The following is a 21,079-nucleotide window of genomic DNA, read 5'->3' on the forward strand; positions in this document are numbered from 1 at the left end:
GTTCAATTTAGTCCCAATTTTTGTTAACATGAACTAATTTGGTCCCTCTCCAAATTGAAACCAAATTTAATTTTTATATTAAAATTCACATTTTTATTAAACATTTTTATATAATATATTAAAATTCACACCATTATAACTTTAATATAAAAATTAAATCTGGTCACATTTTCGATAGGGACAAAATTGGTCAATTTTAAACAAAATTGGGACTAAATTGAACAAAAATAACAAATATAGAAACCAAATTGAATATAGAACATTGAGTTTGACATGTAGTACGCTATTGGGTTGATATGTGGACATTTAAAAAAATTAAGAAAAAAATTAAAAAAATAGTAAAAAATAAAAAAAAAAATCGTGGCAGTTACTGTTTATGGCCGTCAATGATTTAAACGGTGTTAGCAAAAAAAGGACCCAATTGAACAAAAATGACGAAAATTAGAACTTATTTAAACACAAAACCAAAATTAGAACTTATTTGACAAAACTTGACGAAAATTAGGACAAAAAATATATTTTAACCATATTATTTATACTTTGATACAAGAAAAAGAATGCTTATATAAAGAGTAATTTACTTGAAAAAATTAAATTGTTTAATTTAATTATCAAATGATAAGATATCTTATAAGAAATACTATCTAGAACACTCATTAGGCTTAAACTAATCAGTAATAAATTCCCCACATTAACATACTAAGAGATTGATATATACAATACGGATTAGATGAATTAATATTACTTTATATTTCTTTTAAAGAAATAGCACAATATTTTTCCTAAAATCCTTATAACTATAAATTAACTCTAAATTATGGTTTAATTGTAAACAATTATTAAGTTGATATACACCAAAAACAAGTATTTTCTTTGTTTTTCCTTATAAGGAAGAGTTATTAATGATACTTTATTCGTATCCGATACATATTTGTATATTTGTGTCTGATACATATTCATGAATGATACTTTATGATTTTTAGTAATACTTATAAATGAAGTATCTGATCTATAAATTAATAGTATAATATTATGTTGACAGTTTTAATATATATGATTTTAATTCGGATTTACACAATAACAATCATATATTTAACATCTTTTTAATAATTATTGTACACTTTTCAATATACATATATTATGTATTTATTAATTTTAAGATAAATGTATCGACATATCGGATTCGTGTCATATTCGATACACGTATCATATTTATGCATTATAGACACATGTTCAATGTCATATACACTATTTTTTCCTTAAAATATTGTGATTTAAATCCCTGAAACATATTTATTAAAGTTTAATGGACTAATGTAGTTATGCTTATTTAGAGAATTGTTTAATATTCTGTCAAAAATTAAGAACGACTTATCAGTGTTCTACAATTTAAAGATCAAATAAAGACTTTATTCATATTTTAACATCATGATGAAGTCACTCATATGTTACTTTTAGTGTTGGTTTGATTTAAGGAAGAAAAAGATAGGGTAGATGAAAATAAAGAATTTGAATAACAATGAAAAATAAAGTAAAACTTTAAGATGTTTGAATAAATAAAAATAAGAAAAGATTAAAGCTTAATGAATATAGATAAATATTAGAATTTGAAAAGTATTAATATCTTCACCTTTTTTCCTATTCTACCAAATAATCGATACCTTTCACTTCCTTGTTTCATTTCCTCCTATTTTCATTGGGTCAAAACTTCATTAGGGTCTTCATCAAAGTTTTTAAGTGATACAAATATCATATTAATTTTTTTTAATGTAATATAAAAATTATAGTTTCTGATAAAAATATTTTTTTTACTATCATGATTTTCCGAAATGAGAAAAAAAAAACTCTAAATCATGTAGAATTGAGAACTGTAGAATAGATATTGAAAAAAAGTGGTTTAGGAAAACGACGAAGACCAAGACTGAAAAGTATTCAAAGTAGGTGGCGATCACTTAGTTTTTATTTTTTATTTTTTTTATAAAGTAGTATTTTAGAATTTGAAAAATAATTTATTTATTTATAATTAATTGTTTTTGTAATTAACGAAAAATAATTGTGTGCCGTTGAAAAGAAAATTGAAAAGGATGTAAAGAGAAAAAAAGGGACTTAGTGTGCGTTCAGTATCGTTTTTTTATTTTATTTAAAAAAACATTTTATTTTTATTTTTAAGCTAAATTATGATTTTGTTTTTTATTCATCCTATATTTTAGTTTTTTTCATTGCCAATATCGATTTCCAGATTTTAAAAAACATCGCGAGTATTCTTAATTTAAATGATTTTTTTTAATTTTGATATTTAAATCCAACACGTTCTTTCAAAGTATAAGAGAAATAATTAATTAATCAAAATATTAAAAAATAAAAACTAGGATAAATTGGAAATTGGATAAATTAATTTTATAGAGAAAAAAGAATAAGTATAATTGTGGTTAAACATTAAAGGGATTTTTTTAATCTAATAACCAATACTTTAAAAATCGAATCATTTTTTTTTTCTATTTCTCCGTCGAAGTTTTTCATTTTTTACAAATTTTATCAATCTAAAAACTTTTAATACAATGATGGACTGTTATATAAAAATAATTTAAAATAAAATAAGATAATAATGATGATGTTTTTTGCAAAATTGAGTAATAAAATAGAATAGAACCGCATAAAAATTTAGTTTTTTATTTTTATTTTTTTGTGATACATTATCTCATTGTCTGAAATTTAAAAAAATGGTAAATGTTGTGAAAATTGAAAGCTTTGACAATAGAATATGTAAAATAGTTATTAATCACATTTAAAATTGTTTTTTAAGTTTGATAATGAAAATCATACAAATTATTGATTGTTTAAGATTTTAAATGCACTAAAAAAATATTCGTTTCGTATTGCACTTATTTATATATTATCTTTCATTTCTTACAATTTTTTTTTTAACTTTTGGCACGTAAATATTACAAAAGGTGTTTATATGTTCAAATACATATGATCCAAACACATTCTTAACGTTATTATGTCTGTGCATATACATGTATTAAATATGTATGATGTTATATTAGTAGATTATGATATTATAATATTATTAGGTTAATTTATAAAATAAAATTATATTTATTAAAAGTCAAGTGAAATATGTAAAAAAATGAGAAAATAACCGTTGATACATAAAGAAGAAGAGAAGAAGCAGAGATAGACAAATTTATAAAAATCTTATAAAAGTAATTGGTATTTTAATAAATAATTATATTTTAAAGAGTAAAATTAGTATTTTGAAATGTGAACATAAAAGAAAAAATCTTCTTTACATGTTGTTATAGATAAACTGAAAATAAATATTAAATTTAATGGCATATGACTATGATCAATTTAAAAACATATTATTTTTTAAAAATTTCTGCCTATTATTAGTTGGTGAAAAGGCATATTTTATTATAATTCAATAAAATTTTAGAGCATAATTAATATGACGTTTTCTTAAAATTTTAGAGTTAAACTAAATATCAATTTTTATTATTGACTAATAAGAAACAAAATATAATTCTAGTAATTTGTAATCTTGGAACTTAAAAAAATAATGTATAGTACCAATAACTAATATATGTAACAGTTCAGTAGTTATAATTAATATGGTATATGTTTTATGACAAAAAAATATATTTTACAAAAACTAATCAATATATTTATTTATTTGTAAAATTGGTCCCCAACTTTTCCTTTCTTCCAAATCTATGGCAAATAAAAAAATAAGTAAGAAAGAAACATTTTTCATATTTTCTACGCATCCTTTCAAAGTCTTTTCCTACTTACTTCCACGAAAGTGAAGTGTGGAAATTCTCACTTATTCTCACATTTTTTATTCAACTAATTTATTCATAATAATGATTAAAGTACGACTACTACTTTATATTAATTTGAAACAATTATCTTTTGTTCTGATCTGAAACAAATTTATAATAACTTTTTTAATTTATTTCTATATTAATTAATTTAATAAATAAAAAATTTAACACTTTACGTCAAATATAAACGCGTAAAAATATTTTTGGGTTCTTAACCCGGAACACAAAAGTTATTTTATAAAATTTCCCAAAATAGAAAGATAAATAGTTCTTTTTGAAATGCTAGATTAATGGGTGTTACTTCTTTTAAGATGTATGATAAAATAAATTATGTTAATATAATATTTATAATTTGATGAAATAATAAATATATAACATTGCTAAATATTTTTATTACGTATTTTTATGATTTTATAAATTTGGTTTGTTCTTTATGATTGTCTTATTTATTAATTGTGTAACATTCTATTTAATAGTTTTTATGTTACTAAATAAAATATTATATCATGATCAAGGAAAGGAAATAGTAGGAATAGGCCGTATAGTGTATTAATATAGTCATCCAAAATAACCATATAAGTACTAGGAAAGGGTTAATAGAACATCCAATATTTAATACAAAGCATGAAACGAAATTTGTAGTTGGATATCCCATGTCATGGTTCAACTCCTGTCCAAGAGGGGAGTGTCTTCGCCTGAGTCTTTCTCTGCTCACACCAATTAGTAGGTGATCATTACAAAGGAGAAAACACACAAAGAGAAACAAACACAAGCAAGAAGGGTAAGCTATTAATTAAGAGAAAACATGCCGCCCAATTATGAATACCAAGCAATTTTTCTCATTTTCACCAGAATTACTTAAGCCACCACAACACAACACAAATACATGACTCTAGACTCAATATCCGAATTATGTAAGTGATATTGGACCTCTTGGTGGCGTGCACCTGTGACGATTCCCAAACTCTGCAGAGTTTGGCCTCAGGGAGTTATCACTCAACCACTCACATGGTAAGTTCCCTTTGCGTCTAAGACTTGATCAAGTCCAAAGACTAGGACCTCCTGCTACTCCTCACGACATAATCCATTATGCTCTATCTGCACGTAAATGACAATTGGAGTTTCAGGATACCTCCAATAGTGAGTCCTTATGTCCTTACACACACTAAAATACCCCTTGGAATTTCCTTGCAATTCTAGTTCAACCACATCTTCTCGTAATCCAATTTATACAATTTCACCACACATGTTACCAATCACAACAATTCAAGCATATCATAAGCTAATTTCACATTTTATCATTTAAATACAACTTCATCTATTTAAAACAAAGAAATAAACACCCAGCTGCAGTGGTTCTCGCCCAAGCAAAAGGGCTCTCTCGCTTAAGCGGATCATTCTCGCCTGAGCGAGGCTCAAAACAGATAACAACCCAGACTCTGGGTGAATTTTCGCTTAGGTTAAGTTGTCTCGCTTAGAAGAGAGTGTCTCTCGCTCAAGCGAAACTGGCTCGCCTAGGCGAGATCTCGTGTAGTGACAAAGATGAGTTTCTGGTGTTTTTGCTCAGGCGAGAGCTGCTCGCTTAGGTGAAAACACCAGATTCTCAATCTGTTCTCACATGCAGAAGCCTAGAATTTTTGCACAATTCAATCACACACCCAATTATATAGTTCAAGCACCAATTCAACATTCAATCATGCAATTCAGAGTCATCAAAACATATTTCTATACGGAATTTAAGAAAATGGTTAGCTTCCCTTACCTCTAACAATCACCATCTAGCAAAAATAACTCTCAACATGGAGGTACCTCAATTGCACAACCTAAGGAACTGAAATGCATAAACATAGGGTGAGAATGAGACTTTGATTCAACTCAGCAAGAATGGAGCTTTGATTCCAGATTTGCTTGCTGCAACAGAAAGAGGGGAATGGATCAGAATAGGAGCTCAAACCTTCTGGTTAGAGAAAAAAATGGAAAACAAGAATGAATGCAGAATGTGAATAGTTTTTAGGAAGAATGTGGGTTTTGTGGTTAGGTAGAGGAGAGAAATGAAGAGTAATAAAAGGAGTCTCACAAATTGTTTGATGATATTTTTTATGTGATGATAAGAGATAAATATAATTTGATATATGAACGTAATTAAACGATCAAATTATATAATAATATGTAAGTATTTTTTTAAAATTTAAATATATTTTTCATTCTTTAATTTTTGTGTGAAATTTAGAATGAATATGTATTTAAAATTTTAACGTAATTTAGTTCATATAGAAATATGTATATTTTTAATTAAATTTTATTAAATTTATTCGATGTTTTAAATATATTTTTCAATTGTTTAAATTTTGTTAAATTTAGTTAAAATAATTAAATTTATATATTTTTAAAAGATTAAATTAAAAGAAAAATAAAAAGATGACAAATTATAATTTTCATTAAAAATTAATATACAAAAATATATTTAGTTAAAAAATATTACGATCATAGTAATAATAATAGTGTGAGAAAACGGTAACATACGAATACTTCAATGATGGTGGAACGTCAGAACTTATAGTGCTGAATTATTGAATAAGCCAAATGAACAAAAGTAATGAAACGTGTAATTCACATCCACATGTTTATATGTCATTTCTTGTATCGGTTCCGATTTGTAATGTTAAGATATAATTTGTGTATCGGATAGGATAGATATAGAATACGTTGAAACATTTATTTTTAAATTAATAAAGTACGATGTGTAGGGGCGGAACAACTTAATGACGGAGGGAGCCTGGCTTTCCCAATCATTTTTATTTTATTTTATTTTTTATATATTTAAAAAATAAAAATTATAAATTATTATTTTATTTTTATTTATTTATTTATTTATATTTTATTTTATTTTTTATATATTTTAAAAAAATATTTATATATTACTTTATTTATATATTATTATTTTATTTATATATTATTACCTTATTTATATTAATTTAGTTTAGAATTTTTTTTTTTAAATTTAAAAATCATGTTTTTTTTATTATAATTTTTTATCCTTTTTTTATTTGGTTTCTCTTTTCTGTGCTTCCATCTCTTTTTCTCGTTTTATTTTTATCTCAATTTTCACCATCAATTTCTTATTATTTTTAAAATCAAATTGTACTACGACAAAATTAAAGAGTTAAGGAACATTTTGGACCGAACAATTTCTTCTTTTGAGTAAGTTCATCTTTTCCTTTTTTTTAAGCAATATATTTTCTTCTTGTATGTGACTTTTCTACGCTCTAGACATATCTCTATCCGTTAGAGATCATAAAATCACGCTTTAATTGTTGATCAAACTCTTCTTTGTGTAGATAGAGCTATTTTAGGCTTTGAAGTTGTGTAAGGGAAGAACAAGATTAAGAATCTACTTTAAGGTGAAGGAAGCTAATCATTTAGAAGTTATTAGTTTTCTTAAAATATTAAGGAAGGCGTGTGATGAAGATGAAAAAAATGCATCTACGTCATCTAAAATTGAGAAACTTCATGAGAATCCAAATATTGAAGAAAACGAAAAATAACTCTCTAATGTTTCTAAAGTTACATATAATGAATTTGAAAATACTTTAGAACGTGATTCGGAGAATCGTCTTCAAATTTGGCAATACCTACCAAATCAAATTGACGAGATACAAAGGCCTTATCTAAAATGGGATTCATATCAAATGCATCTGACTAAAGATAACTTTTGTTTTTTTTTTTTATATATAAACTCTTTCATATATATTATTGTTATATTGTTTGGATTCTATTGTCATGAGTACTTATTTTGAATAAAAAAATGATGTAAAGAAATTAATTTTTTTAATTAAAAATAATAATTTATATATAACAAATATAATTTGGCCCCCCTAAAATTTTTGGTCAAGTTCCGCCACTGACGATGTGTGATATATGAATATTAAAAAGTGTACAATAATTTTTATGAATAAATAAATACATGATTATTAATATGTGAATCCAAATTTCATAATAGAGATCAATTATTTTGGAAGCCAAAATCTAGTAGCTAATGTTAGCGACTAATTTAAAAACCAATTCATAATTGAAACTATTTTAATTATCAATTTAGAGACCGAATTATAATTTTTTGAACTATTTTAATTCTCAATTTGGTCAGACTAATTATTTTTTTACTAAAATTGGTCATTATTCAAAAATTTTATTGTATTATACTAGGACTTTATAAATTGATACTTCATTAATAAGTATCGATAAATGATCGGACACGATATGTATCAAATACAGATACATAATCCAAGTTGAAGTATAAAGTGTATCATAAATTTTCATGAAACATGCAATACAGTGTTGGAGTTTTTATTTTTTATCTTTTTCAGATTTTAGAACGTGGTCAAATTATTATTTATTCTATTTTTTCTCAGATTTCAGAGATTTTTTTATCTATATAAATCACCTTACTCAATTTTTTTTGTCAGTTTTTTAATCTGTTTCATAAATATCATCTTATCATATAAGTTTCTTATATATAAATCACATTACTCGATTTTTTTTGTCATTTTTTAATCTGTTTCATAAATATCATGTTATCATATAAGTTTCTTATATAAAACCATCTTGTATCTTATTATTTCCTCTATTTCTTATACAATCTTAAATTCATCATAATCAGGACTATGGATCATCTTAGTTTAATTATATTTCTTATAATTATATAAGAATCTTATATATAAACACGTTGTGTATAAAATTATTATTTCTTATTATATTTTTGTAAATCAATTGTATTGTCCGTGCTCTTCAAATTTGTACTGACTAAAAACAATAATAGTTATGAATCAAATTTGGCTCATTTATTGAACCTACCTGAATTAGAAGCTTGAATTTGGTTTACCAAAAAAGTTATTAAGGTTGAGCATGAATACTGTAAAACTCATTTATAATACTTAAGTTTTTTTTTAATCGGCAAAGAAATTTATAATACTTAAGTAATTTTGTTTTAAGGATTTTTCTAAAGTTATTTTCCAACTTTATCCATAATAATTAGTACTAATTTAGTAATAGAAAATATGCATAAACTTTATATATGTTTAGATACATTCAATAAGTTTCATATTATTTAAGAGTCGAGATAAAGCGTATTTTAAATATTATTTTTTCCTTTCGCTTTTCAAGACATATTTTAAGAACAAAATCGTGACAAAACTTACACCGAGTCATAACAATATAGAAAAACAATTCATACATTAAAAAAACCCTAATAATAACTGAGAATTTTGAATTTTGAAACACATATACGACCATCTCAGTAATATAAATTAAGTCATGTTTCATTACAAATGTAACTCAGTATTATGGTTAATAGAGCTGCTTGAACTTGAAATAATTGTATTGACTTCTCAATAAAATATAAACATAGGCATATTCCAATGTAAACTTTATATATATATATATATATATATATATATATATATATATATATAAAGATATTATATTTTGTATTTATATTTTATTATTTCAGTTTTATTTTTAATTTTTATTTTAAAATTAATTATTTTATAAGTAATTTATTTTTAATCGTTATTTTAAAAACTTTTTTTATATGTAACAATTATTTTAAAAACATCTTTTGCATTCATTTTTTATTTTTCTTATTTTACATTTAACAACTATTTAAAAAAATAATTATATACTTTTTAATGATTTTAACTCAAATTTTTATAAAAATTAAAAAATGAACGTACATATACCACAACACATGTATTTTTGCTAATATATATTAAAGTTATTCATAAATTCTTATCAAACTTTTAAAATTTGAACTCAACTCGTTTAAGTTATAAAAAAAAATGATTTTGTTTATTTAACTCAACTAACAAACCTAAACAAGTAATTAATAAGTCGAAAATATTAAAGAATTCATTGGATGGATTTTCTAACAAGTATTTACAAAAAATAAATTGAAATATTACATTAGTTTCTTCATAAAACTTTTTTTTTCCTAACTTATTAATTATTAATTTATGTTTGTGATCGTATACGCCATTGACTGAAAGTGGGTTGTTGATGTAACAACTACACCAACGTACACTATGGTTAAAATTTGAAAAGGATGCATTATTCCATTACTAAAGTTCAAACCGAGATCGAAAAAATTTGGTAAAAAACACCCTTGCAAGATGACAAAATTTGGAAAAGAAAATCAGAAAATGACACCACTATATAATAAAAAAACAACTGTGGAAAAAAGTTGATTAGTCAATCATGAAGATAACAACTAAATTTGTTCACACAATCTTAAAATAGGATTATCCACTTTAATCATATTTTTCCCCTTCCAATTTTTTATTCATCTCGTTTCTCCATTTTGATCACGCATCACACTTTACATTATTTAATTCCATTCACTTCTCCAAAAGGTGCATTAGAAAAAACTTTTTCTTTTATCAGCAAAAAGAAAAACTAATTATTAATTAGAATCCAAATTGCTTTCGGTTTCTCGTGTGATTATGTAATTGGCAAATGATTCTTTAAATTTTCAATCCACATTATGTCAAGAAGTGGATTTTAAGTGTAATTCAATTTCACAATAAGTGAACTTTAAGTTTAATTCAATTTCACAAAACTGGTTTGTTGGATGAGGTTTGTACTCCAATTATATATTGTGAAATTGTCTTATCTCTAATAGATGTGACACACCCTTTTACGTTGAGGTATAAAATGAATGGATGATCTCTGAACGGCTCGATAACTGATGGAACAGAATATTCAAAAAAATCTTTCTATAATAGACTTTTTTAAACAATGACTCTGATATTATATTATAAAATGAGTTTTATGTCTAAATCAACATCATAAAATGGACTTATAAAATAAATTTTAGATTCAATTATATACCATGAAATTATGTTATTTCTTATCCATATCATGTAAAACGCTACATAATATTATTTTGTTAAGACTTCAATTTTCTTTACAATGTCTGAGTCTCGCACACCTTTACGCGGAGAATTCCCCGAAGCTTCACTAGTTTATCCCACTTTTCACACTAAGCCTCAAAAGTCACGATTCTTCCCATTATATAAGACCAACCCAAGTATCTTTCAACAACACTTTCTAATTCCAACCCTAAATTTTCCATTGCAAAAAACATGGTGCAGCAAAAGAAGCTAGTTGATGAAGTGTCCGGTTGGCTCAGAATCTACGATGACGGTTCGGTGGACCGGACATGGACCGGACCGGAACAGTTCAAGTTTATGGCTGACCCGGTTCTTCCTCATGAGAAATTTATTGATGGTATTGCTGTTCGTGATACCATCATTTCTCGTGAAGGCCATGACCTTCGTGTTCGATTATACTTGCCGGAAAATGCATTGGAAAATAAAAAAAAATTACCCATTATTCTTCATTTTCAGGGTGGTGGGTTTTGCATCAGTGAACCGGACTGGTTCATGTACTACCAAATTTACGTTCGAGTTGCCTTATCAGCTCAGGCCATTGTAGTTTCTCCTTTCCTCCGCCGTGCACCGGAGCACCGTCTCCCAGCCGCCACTGATGACGCCTTTGACACCCTCCTCTGGCTCCAATCTGTGGCCCGGTCCGGTTCGAATGAACCGTGGCTCGAGCAACATGGGGACTTCAACCGGGTTTTCCTCATAGGGGACAGCTCTGGCGGGAACGTGGTGCATGAGGTGGCTTCAAGGGCCGGTTCGGCGGATCTAAGCCCGGTTCGGGTTGCAGGAGCGATCCCGGTTCACCCCGGGTTTGTCCGGTCGGAGCGGAGCCGGTCGGAGCTGGAAATGCCGCAATCACCGTTTTTAACGTTGGACATGCTGGACAAGTTCCTAGAGTTAGCACTGCCGGTGGGGGCGACGAAGGACCACCCGATGACGTGCCCGATGGGCGCGGCGGCACCGGCGCTTGAAGGGCTGAAACTGCCGCCGGTGCTGCTGTGCGTGGCGGAGATGGACTTGGTGAGGGATACGGAGATGGAGTATTATGAGGCGCTGAAGAAAGCGAAGAAGGAGGTGGAACTTTATGTGAGTGATGGAATGAGTCATAGTTTTTATTTGAATAAGGTTGCTGTGGATTTGGACCCCAATGTTAGTGCAAAAACCGATGCTTTCATCACCAGGATCAAGGACTTCATTCAGCAGCACTGAATTATTGCTTCAGAGTATTTTAATGGCTTCCATCAAGTTCATTATTGAGTTCCAGTCTTCAAAAACAAAACTTTGTTACCACATTCATCGAGAATTACTGTTTCTAATGCAATATTACATGTTCCTTAATGGAATCATTTGAGTGTGGAAATTTCATAATAATGGTACGGAAGCCCTTAAAATTTTCGGAGTATTAAGGATTTCTTGATATTTGTTTTGTTGTTGTGTTTAAAAGTATTTTTATCATTAAAAAATTTAACTTTTACACATACTTGTAGACTTGACTCACCACACGATTGACGATAGAATAAGATCGAGTTGAGAAAAATTCTATAAATTTAGTAAATTCATAATTTCATTTTTTTAAATGTTAGAATAATTTAAATGGTTAATTAATTTGTTTATTAAATTATATAAAATATTTTAAGAATTAGGTAAACATTTTGATTCCATCACTATAAAAAATAAATTAAGTCAATTTATTCTCATTGTAATATAATAAATATATAAAATAAATTGTAAAAAGAACAAATTGGTAAGTGAGTCAATTTATTAGGTCGTGATGGATTAGACCGGATTACAAAATTTCTAATTTACTGAAAAATAACTAAGTTGACTCATTTTTTTTTAGTTTAATTTGTAGTGAATCAACCCGTGTAAATCGAATTGACTCGACTCTTAAATAGATACAATAATAATAATGCCATATTTGAATATGATGCCGAGAAAATAATTGATTGACAATCGTCAATTAGCACACATTTTTCATTTCTAATTTATAAGATTTTCAACTCATTTAAATTTGTAATAAATTTTTGAATTAAATCTATGATTTGTCTCGTCTTATTTAAGTACAATATTAAAACAATGAGTTTGATTTATTACATATATTAGCGGGTTAAAGAGGTATAGATTCATCTGGATTTTAAAATAAGAGTTATTATTTTTTTATATACTTAAAATTAAAGAATTAAAAATTCACATCAACACACTATTACTAAATTTCAAAATTTTCTGTATTTGAATATTACTTTTATCCATCATGTCATTACATAAATTATAACTCATTCCATTATTAGTTTGTAAGGACAAAAGAAGTAGCATCTAGATGACTGTGTATGAAATTTGGTAGATGGTGGTTGAGTCTCAATCCATATGTTTATGAAGAAGTTCCACAACCTAACAAATTAACTTCACTTTAGTTATCAGCCATTAACTTAGCATCAAGTGGGTTAATCATTCTTTTTTTCTTGTGAACCGAATTCTCTGGAAACAAATCATATACAACACTCACCAATAATCATATACAGCCATTACCTTCCTTGATGTTTTCTCTTTCTGATATTATCAACAACATGCAAAGGATGATGGAGGAGTGCAAAACTAATGTCTTTTCATTCATTTAGTTTCGTAAAAATACATAAAAAATAGTTATATTTTGATATATTCTTGATATTATATGAATTTGGACTTTTTATGGATTTTTTTTATGTCACGTTTTTATGTTTCGTCTCTAAAATATACTGATGGACACTAATTTTAATATTCTAAATTATATTAAAAAGATTTGTAAAGTACAACATCAGTGTATTATTAATGTTCAACAAGTGACAACACAAAAAAACTCAATAAATCTGAACTCGTTATGTGTGATGAGTCTTTGATAATTGAGAAAACTATACCAATGACATGAACTGAATCTACTCATAAGAAATTGACATCACTTTACCCCAAAAGCTTGAGACAATGAGTTTATGTATTACTTGTTGGAAGGGGGAGCCTTTCATCCATAAATGAAGAACAATTTTGATGATGTTTACTGATCTAGGATAAAACATAGCTTGGTCCAGTTAGGATATGCATTAGGCAATTAGCTTCTCTTTATCAAATGTATTCCAGGCCTGCTGTGTAATTCTGCATATGATTAGTTTTTTAACTAATGTATTAGCTGTGAGTATGGTACAAAGTAAGTGAAAATATACTCACGATAATCGATTAGGTAAATAGCTAATTGAATTAGTGACAGCAAAAACCTTTGTATAAAAGCTGTTTTGTAATCTGTTTTGGGTCTGGAATTTTTGAGAAAGATCACGCAGTCTGTATCTGGGAAAGAGCAATCTGAGAGACACAAGAGCTTCAGAAGATTCTGCAATAACCCAAGCACAGATCCAAGAATGATTGATGGTTGACTCTACCATGATGGATCTTGCTTGATTCAAGGAGCATCAAGTCAAATCTGCACAATTTAGGTGTTTTCGTTTCTTGTTTTGTTTTCTGTATCTTTGATTACAGTAGCTTCAGTGGTTGAAGTGTGGACCTAGGTGCAATTGTGTGGATGCATTGCTCCTAGGGGAAGTTCTTGATTGTTGAATCAAGTTCTTGGGTTTTGGGGTTAGAATTACATAGGTGTGCTTGTAATTCTTGGAACCTTTGTGTTTAGTGGAATCCTCCTAAGTGTATTACTTAGGAGAAGACTGGATGTAGATTCGCCTTGAATCGAACCAGTATAAATTGTGTGTTTTGATTCCTCTTATCTCTTTTAATTCTTCTTGATTGTCTTAAAACAGTCCATTAATCCAGAACTGTGTGATTGATTAACTAAGCTTTAAACCTTAAAGACTCCTTCAAGATTCACATTAAACAAGTGAGAAACTCATTTATCAACACAGATCCCTTTGTGGTTAAGAGTATTGGACAGATCTGTTTTAACAATTGGCACCAGAGCTGGTTAATCGCACGCTAATCGATTAGAAAGATCCTGTTATGTCTAATACATCTCAAACCTTTGCTGAAGGGGCATCCATTAACAGGCCACCTCTGTTTGCTGGTGAAAACTACCCTTTTTGGAAAATTAGAATGAAAATTTTTCTTGAATCAGTGGACAAAGGGGTCTGGGATGCTGTAGTTAATGGACCTTTTCAACCCATTAAAGTTGTGGAAGGCAAAACTGTTCTTAAAGAATTCTCACAATGGACTCTTGATGAAAATAAAAGGGCACACTATGATGTTAGAGCCAAAAATATTATATCCTCTGCACTAACTTTGGATGAATTTTACAGGGTATCTGTGTGTGAATCCGCCAAAGAGATGTGGGATGTTTTGGAGGTCACCCATGAGGGCACGAATGAAGTCAAAAGGGCAAGGAAGAATACTCTCATTCAAGAGTATGAGATGTTCAGAATGAAGGCTGGAGAAAGCATTTGTGATGTGCAAAAAAGATTTACACATATAGTAAATCACCTCCTAGCTCTTGGCAAGACCTTTGACAAAGAGGAACTCAATATCAAAATTTTGAAGAGCTTAAATAGGACATGGCAGCCCAAAGTGACAGCAATTTCTGAATCTAGAGATCTCACTAGCATGAGCATAGCCACTCTCTTTGGAAAATTGAGGGAACATGAATTAGAGCTTGGAAGACTCAAGGAAGAAGAGGATGGAGAAAAGAGGCACACTATAGCCTTGAAGAGTGCAGTGAAATCTGCAGTAAAATTGAAGAAAGCAGAAATTGTAGATGACTCTAATGATGATCACAACTCTGACAGTGAAGCCTTGAGACTAATGGTGAAAAAGTTCTCAAAATTTCTGAAGTATAAGAATAAAACTAATAACAGTCATGCAGGAAACAAGAAGCAGTCCAGATCTGGAACTCAAACCTGCTATGAGTGTGGCAAGACAGGACACATCAAGGCAGATTGCCCTATGCCGAAGATGAAGCAGAAACTAGAAGAGAAAAATGAGACAGAGAAGCACCTGAAGAAAAAGAAAGCCTACATTGCTTGGGAAGAAAATGATTCCAGCACATCCAGTGAATCTGATGACAGCACTGAAGAGGAAAATAATCCGTGTCTGATGGCTAAAGCAGAATCATCCAAAAGCAGTGTGAGTAGTTTCACATCTGAACATGAGGAAAATAATTACTATGAATTACTTGATGCTTTTAATGAATTGCATAAGGAAGCTACAAAATTGCAAAAGTCAAATAATAAGCGTAGAGGAGAAATTAAATGGCTTGAAGGTAGAGTAAAGCAACTAGAAGAGGAAAATGAAAATCTGATAACAAGTCTTGAAAAACTAGAGAAATCTAAGAAACACTCTAGGTCCAAAGATGACACAAGCTCTCCCCAATGTGAAAAATGCCCAGGACAGCTAGAAAAGATAGATTATCTAATGAAAACTCTCTCAAAATTCACTTTGGGAAGATCAAATCTTGATGCAGTGTTAGGATCTCAAAGGAGTGTGCTTAATAAAGAGGGAATAGGTTACAGTGGCAAATCTAATCCATTAGGCACCAGAAGTTTTCTAGATATGAGTAAACCAACATCTGTCATTTGCTCCTACTGTTCTGAACCTGGCCATTTTTCTAATTCCTGCTACTTTAAAAATTGTGGGGTTCCTAAAGGAGAGTACAGATGGGTACCTAAAGGAACACCTCAAACCACTAACATGAAAGGACCCAAGTTCAATTAGGTACCTGCATCTTCTCTTTAATCTTTGTTTCAGGTGTGTCTTGATGCAAGGAAAACAATGTAGCTTTTATATAATGGATGCTCAAGACACATGAAAGGAGATGTGAAGAAGTTCTGCAAGATATCTTACAAAGCCAATTATTGGTCATGTTACAAGAGGTGTTAATAACAAAGGTCAAATTTTAGGCATTGCCAAGGTGAAAAGTTCCTCTTCTATTGTGATATTGCAACTGATTATGGCTGTCTGCACTCTGATGTTAACCTGCGCTACTGATTTCACCTGCTGCGTTGGTAGTATTGTCATACATTGTATGCCTATTGTGTTCAAACTGTGTAGCTGCTTGCCTAACCTTGGCCTTAATCCATTATCGTGCTCTATCTGAAGCCTAGTCTGTGTTAAGTTCTGCATCACATAGTTGCTACTTAATTTCTCAAAAGGAGCCCGCTAATCCATTATGCGAAATTGCTATGCATTCTGGTTGTTATCCTGGTTGTTATGCATTATCTACTGCTGCATCTTTTACTTTGCTGCGCTATTTAGTTGTTTTTTTTCCTGTCCCATCTTGAATATGTCTTTTTGCTACTGTCCAAAAAGGGGGAGAATTATTTTGCCACTGCATTGATAGGCTATACTGATAGGGGGAGCATAAAATTAAAGTGATATCTGTTATATGCCTATGCTGTTGTTTGCCTTGTGTGCTTGTACTGCTGTTGTGTTTGCTTAATGTGCTGCAGGTAGGCTTATCACAGTCCATGTTTTGGACATCATCAAAAAGGGGGAGATTGTTGGAAGGGGGAGCCTTTCATCCATAAATGAAGAACAATTTTGATGATGTTTACTGATCTAGGATAAAACATAGCTTGGTCCAGTTAGGATATGCATTAGGCAATTAGCTTCTCTTTATCAAATGTATTCCAGGCCTGCTGTGTAATTCTGCATATGATTAGTTTTTTAACTAATGTATTAGCTGTGAGTATGGTACAAAGTAAGTGAAAATATACTCACGATAATCGATTAGGTAAATAGCTAATTAAATTAGTGACAGCAAAAACCTTTGTATAAAAGCTGTTTTGTAATCTGTTTTGGGTCTGGAATTTTTGAGAAAGATCACGCAGTCTGTATCTGGGAAAGAGCAATCTGAGAGACACAAGAGCTTCAGAAGATTCTGCAATAACCCAAGCACAGATCCAAGAATGATTGATGGTTGACTCTACCATGATGGATCTTGCTTGATTCAAGGAGCATCAAGTCAAATCTGCACAATTTAGGTGTTTTCGTTTCTTGTTTTGTTTTCTGTATCTTTGATTACAGTAGCTTCAGTGGTTGAAGTGTGGACCTAGGTGCAATTGTGTGGATGCATTGCTCCTAGGGGAAGTTCTTGATTGTTGAATCAAGTTCTTGGGTTTTGGGGTTAGAATTACATAGGTGTGCTTGTAATTCTTGGAACCTTTGTGTTTAGTGGAATCCTCCTAAGTGTATTACTTAGGAGAAGACTGGATGTAGATTCGCCTTGAATCGAACCAGTATAAATTGTGTGTTTTGATTCCTCTTATCTCTTTTAATTCTTCTTGATTGTCTTAAAACAGTCCATTAATCCAGAACTGTGGGATTGATTAACTAAGCTTTAAACCTTAAAGACTCCTTCAAGATTCACATTAAACAAGTGAGAAACTCATTTATCAACACAGATCCCTTTGTGGTTAAGAGTATTGGACAGATCTGTTTTAACATTACTTTTTATATACTCAACTTTGTTATTTTTATTTAATGTGAGACTTAAACTTATACTTGAATACCCTAACAATTGTTCCCTCAAGTCTCATCCAATCATCTCTTCGTCAAGTGAGTCCTTTCACATTAACACTTCTCCCTTGAGCTAACCATGAATACTCCCTTACTTGTACCATCGTTTACCATAATAGGACACATTTATCCGACCTTCCGTTAGAAAGCATTTCGATCACTACAAAAGAAAAAACTTTATTACTCATAATTTTTTCCCATGATTTTTTTTTCATGGGTAAAAAGTATGTTTTCATGTATATTTTTTCCATTAAAAACTAATGATCTTTTTCATTCATTTGGTTTCGTAAAAATAGATAAAAAAAGAAGTTGTATTTTGATACTTAATTTATATGTGATGAATCTTTTGAGAAATGATCATCGAGAAAACACAACACCAATAAGGCACAAGTCACTTATATAGGATTGACACAACTTTAATAGAAAAGCTTGAAGAAATAAGTTTATGTGTCTTACTCCTTATAAGATGCTCAACTTTCTTATTTTTACTCGATGTGAAATCATACTTAGATACGCTAATTTTTCTTTCAAGTATGAGTTCTTTCACATTGACACTTTCCCCTTAAGCTAATCACAAGTATAATTTTACTTATACTGTTGTTCACCATAATGGAACACACTAGTAGAAAGACTTTCAATATAGAAACTTGTCTTAGTGAACCACCAAGACTAATTGGCCTCTAATATCACCTAGATATATAAAATGACTTATATTTATCTATCTTAAAATGAATATTAGAGATTACAATTTTAGAATAATAAAAATAAAAGAAAAAGACTTTATAAAAACTAAAATCAAAATTCACATATTTTATAAGAAATAAAAAATGATTTTAATTTCTTTAAAAGTGTTCAACTATGCTGAATTATACAAAAACTGGTATAACCAGTTTTATGAATCTTCAGCCAGTCCACACCACTCCAAAACCAGTGCAAAGATCATTCAATTATCAAACATAAATTCTATTACATTATTCATACTAAATGAATGCAAAACACATTTAAACCACTAGTTATTCTCAATTAACAAGAAAAACACACATCTTCAAAGTTTTCAACATCACAAGCAATCCCGGATATCATATACATCAATCAATCACAAATTAAACATATTATGTATATTTCTTAGAGATCCGAGTACTATGACAAAGAAATTAGCTTCCTTTACCTGGTATCCCGCTTAAACAACTCTATAAACGTCAAACGTGTCTAACTCCATAATGCTCTATTTACACATAAAAAAACAAGACGCATGCAAACGGAAGAAGGCTTACATGCAACAAAAAACATAAAAGACCAAAAAGAGAGTAGAAATTTAACTTACGTGAACTAAAACTGATCAGTCCAAATTGAAGAACTCACCAAAAGGATCAATCCTATGGTCTCAGTTCTTTACTCAGACGACAAAAAAAACAGAACTCTTAGAAAGAAGTCAGAGAGCCCTATACAAGTTGTTTATAGAGAGATGATTTGTTTTAAAATAATAAAACTCGTTTATAACAATTCTATTTATACTAAAACCTTCTAATATTAAAATAATCAAGTCTCACTATTTTTAAACCACTATCACTTCTAAATTATCATTTTCTAGGATTTTACAAATTATCTTCGTATGTATTTTCTTTACAAATTAAGGAAAAGAAACGAAAATTTCTTTATAAATAAAAATTAATTTATATATATAAGTTAAAAAAAATATACTTTGAAAACATAATAATTTTTGTTATAAAAAATTTAATTTTAATTTTTAAACTTATTTGTTTCTTCTAAAAATAATTACAGATAGATAATTTATTGACTGAAAATAAGATTTTTTTTCTTCTAAAATAGTTATGCAAATGACACTTTTAGAAATGAATTTTAAAACATAATAGTAATATAGTTAAAAGATCTAATAAATTTGATAAGGTGATAATATGAATGGAAGGTCCACACAATACAGAGGCAACATATTATAAATTTGGATATATTTTAAATCTTTAAATTTGGATGATTTTTTTATTTCTTAAAATTTAATTTAATGTTTGTAATCTCCAAATTTTGGAAAATGTTTGTTTGTGTCTTCGTTTAAAATACTGCCAAATATTCCACTTATTCTATTTTTATCTTAAGATGACCTTTTTGTCCTTCATTTTGTTTATTTTATAATATTTAGGATAAATTGTATTTTTAGTTTTTTAAATTTAGAATATATTATTACTTTTACTATTTTGTCTCTCAAACATAGTAAAATATCCTTAAATACTAAATCTGAGGAATAAAAACAGCTTAAAAATTTTGTTTAGTTTCTCAAATCCAAAGCTTAAAGATTAAAGTCAAGGTTTTTTCTATTTTAAGGAATTAAAGTAATTTTATTTATATTTGGAACACCAAAAGAAGAGGTATTTCAAATTTTAAGACAAAAATATAATTAAGTTTATTATTTATTATAATATTATTTAGATTAAAGATGAAAGTGAAATAAGTTTCTATTTTTTGAATTAAAAAAATGAAAAAATAATTCTTTTCTTTAAATATACTATATTAAAATTATATTGAAGATAATTGTTGGATTGAAAGTTTATTATTAGATAAAAATTTAAAAATTATACTTTATAGATTTATAGATAAGATGCACATTTTTCTACTTAGGAGTGTAGTAGTAAATATATCATTATATTTATCTTTAGGTAGTTCTTATATGTTATTATTAAAATACAAATAAATACCTTATATATATATATTATCATTTACAATTTAATCTATATATTTAACGCTAAATTATATTTTAATGATAATTTGCAAAATAAATTGTTCTATGACTGGTTTCTTTGTTCTACTTCTATTAGATTATCA

General features: G+C 28.6%; 1 protein-coding gene across 1 annotated transcript; it reads left to right on the plus strand.

Moving 5' to 3' along the window:
* Positions 1–10,805: 10,805 nt before the first annotated feature.
* LOC114177407 (probable carboxylesterase 15) lies at positions 10,806–12,184 on the plus strand. Its single transcript, XM_028062769.1, has one exon. The coding sequence runs from the start codon at positions 10,964–10,966 to the stop codon at positions 11,972–11,974; it is 1,011 nt and encodes a 336-aa protein (XP_027918570.1). The 5' UTR covers positions 10,806–10,963; the 3' UTR covers positions 11,975–12,184.
* The last annotated feature ends 8,895 nt before the right edge of the window (positions 12,185–21,079 follow it).

Source organism: Vigna unguiculata, chromosome 1 (genome assembly GCF_004118075.2).
Source record: "Vigna unguiculata cultivar IT97K-499-35 chromosome 1, ASM411807v1, whole genome shotgun sequence".
Lineage (NCBI taxonomy): Eukaryota > Viridiplantae > Streptophyta > Magnoliopsida > Fabales > Fabaceae > Vigna > Vigna unguiculata.

Coding starts and splice junctions, on each gene's coding strand:
- LOC114177407 (XM_028062769.1), top strand. CDS start 10,964: ATGGTGCAGCAAAAGAAGCTAGTTGATGAAGTGTCCGGTTGGCTCAGA.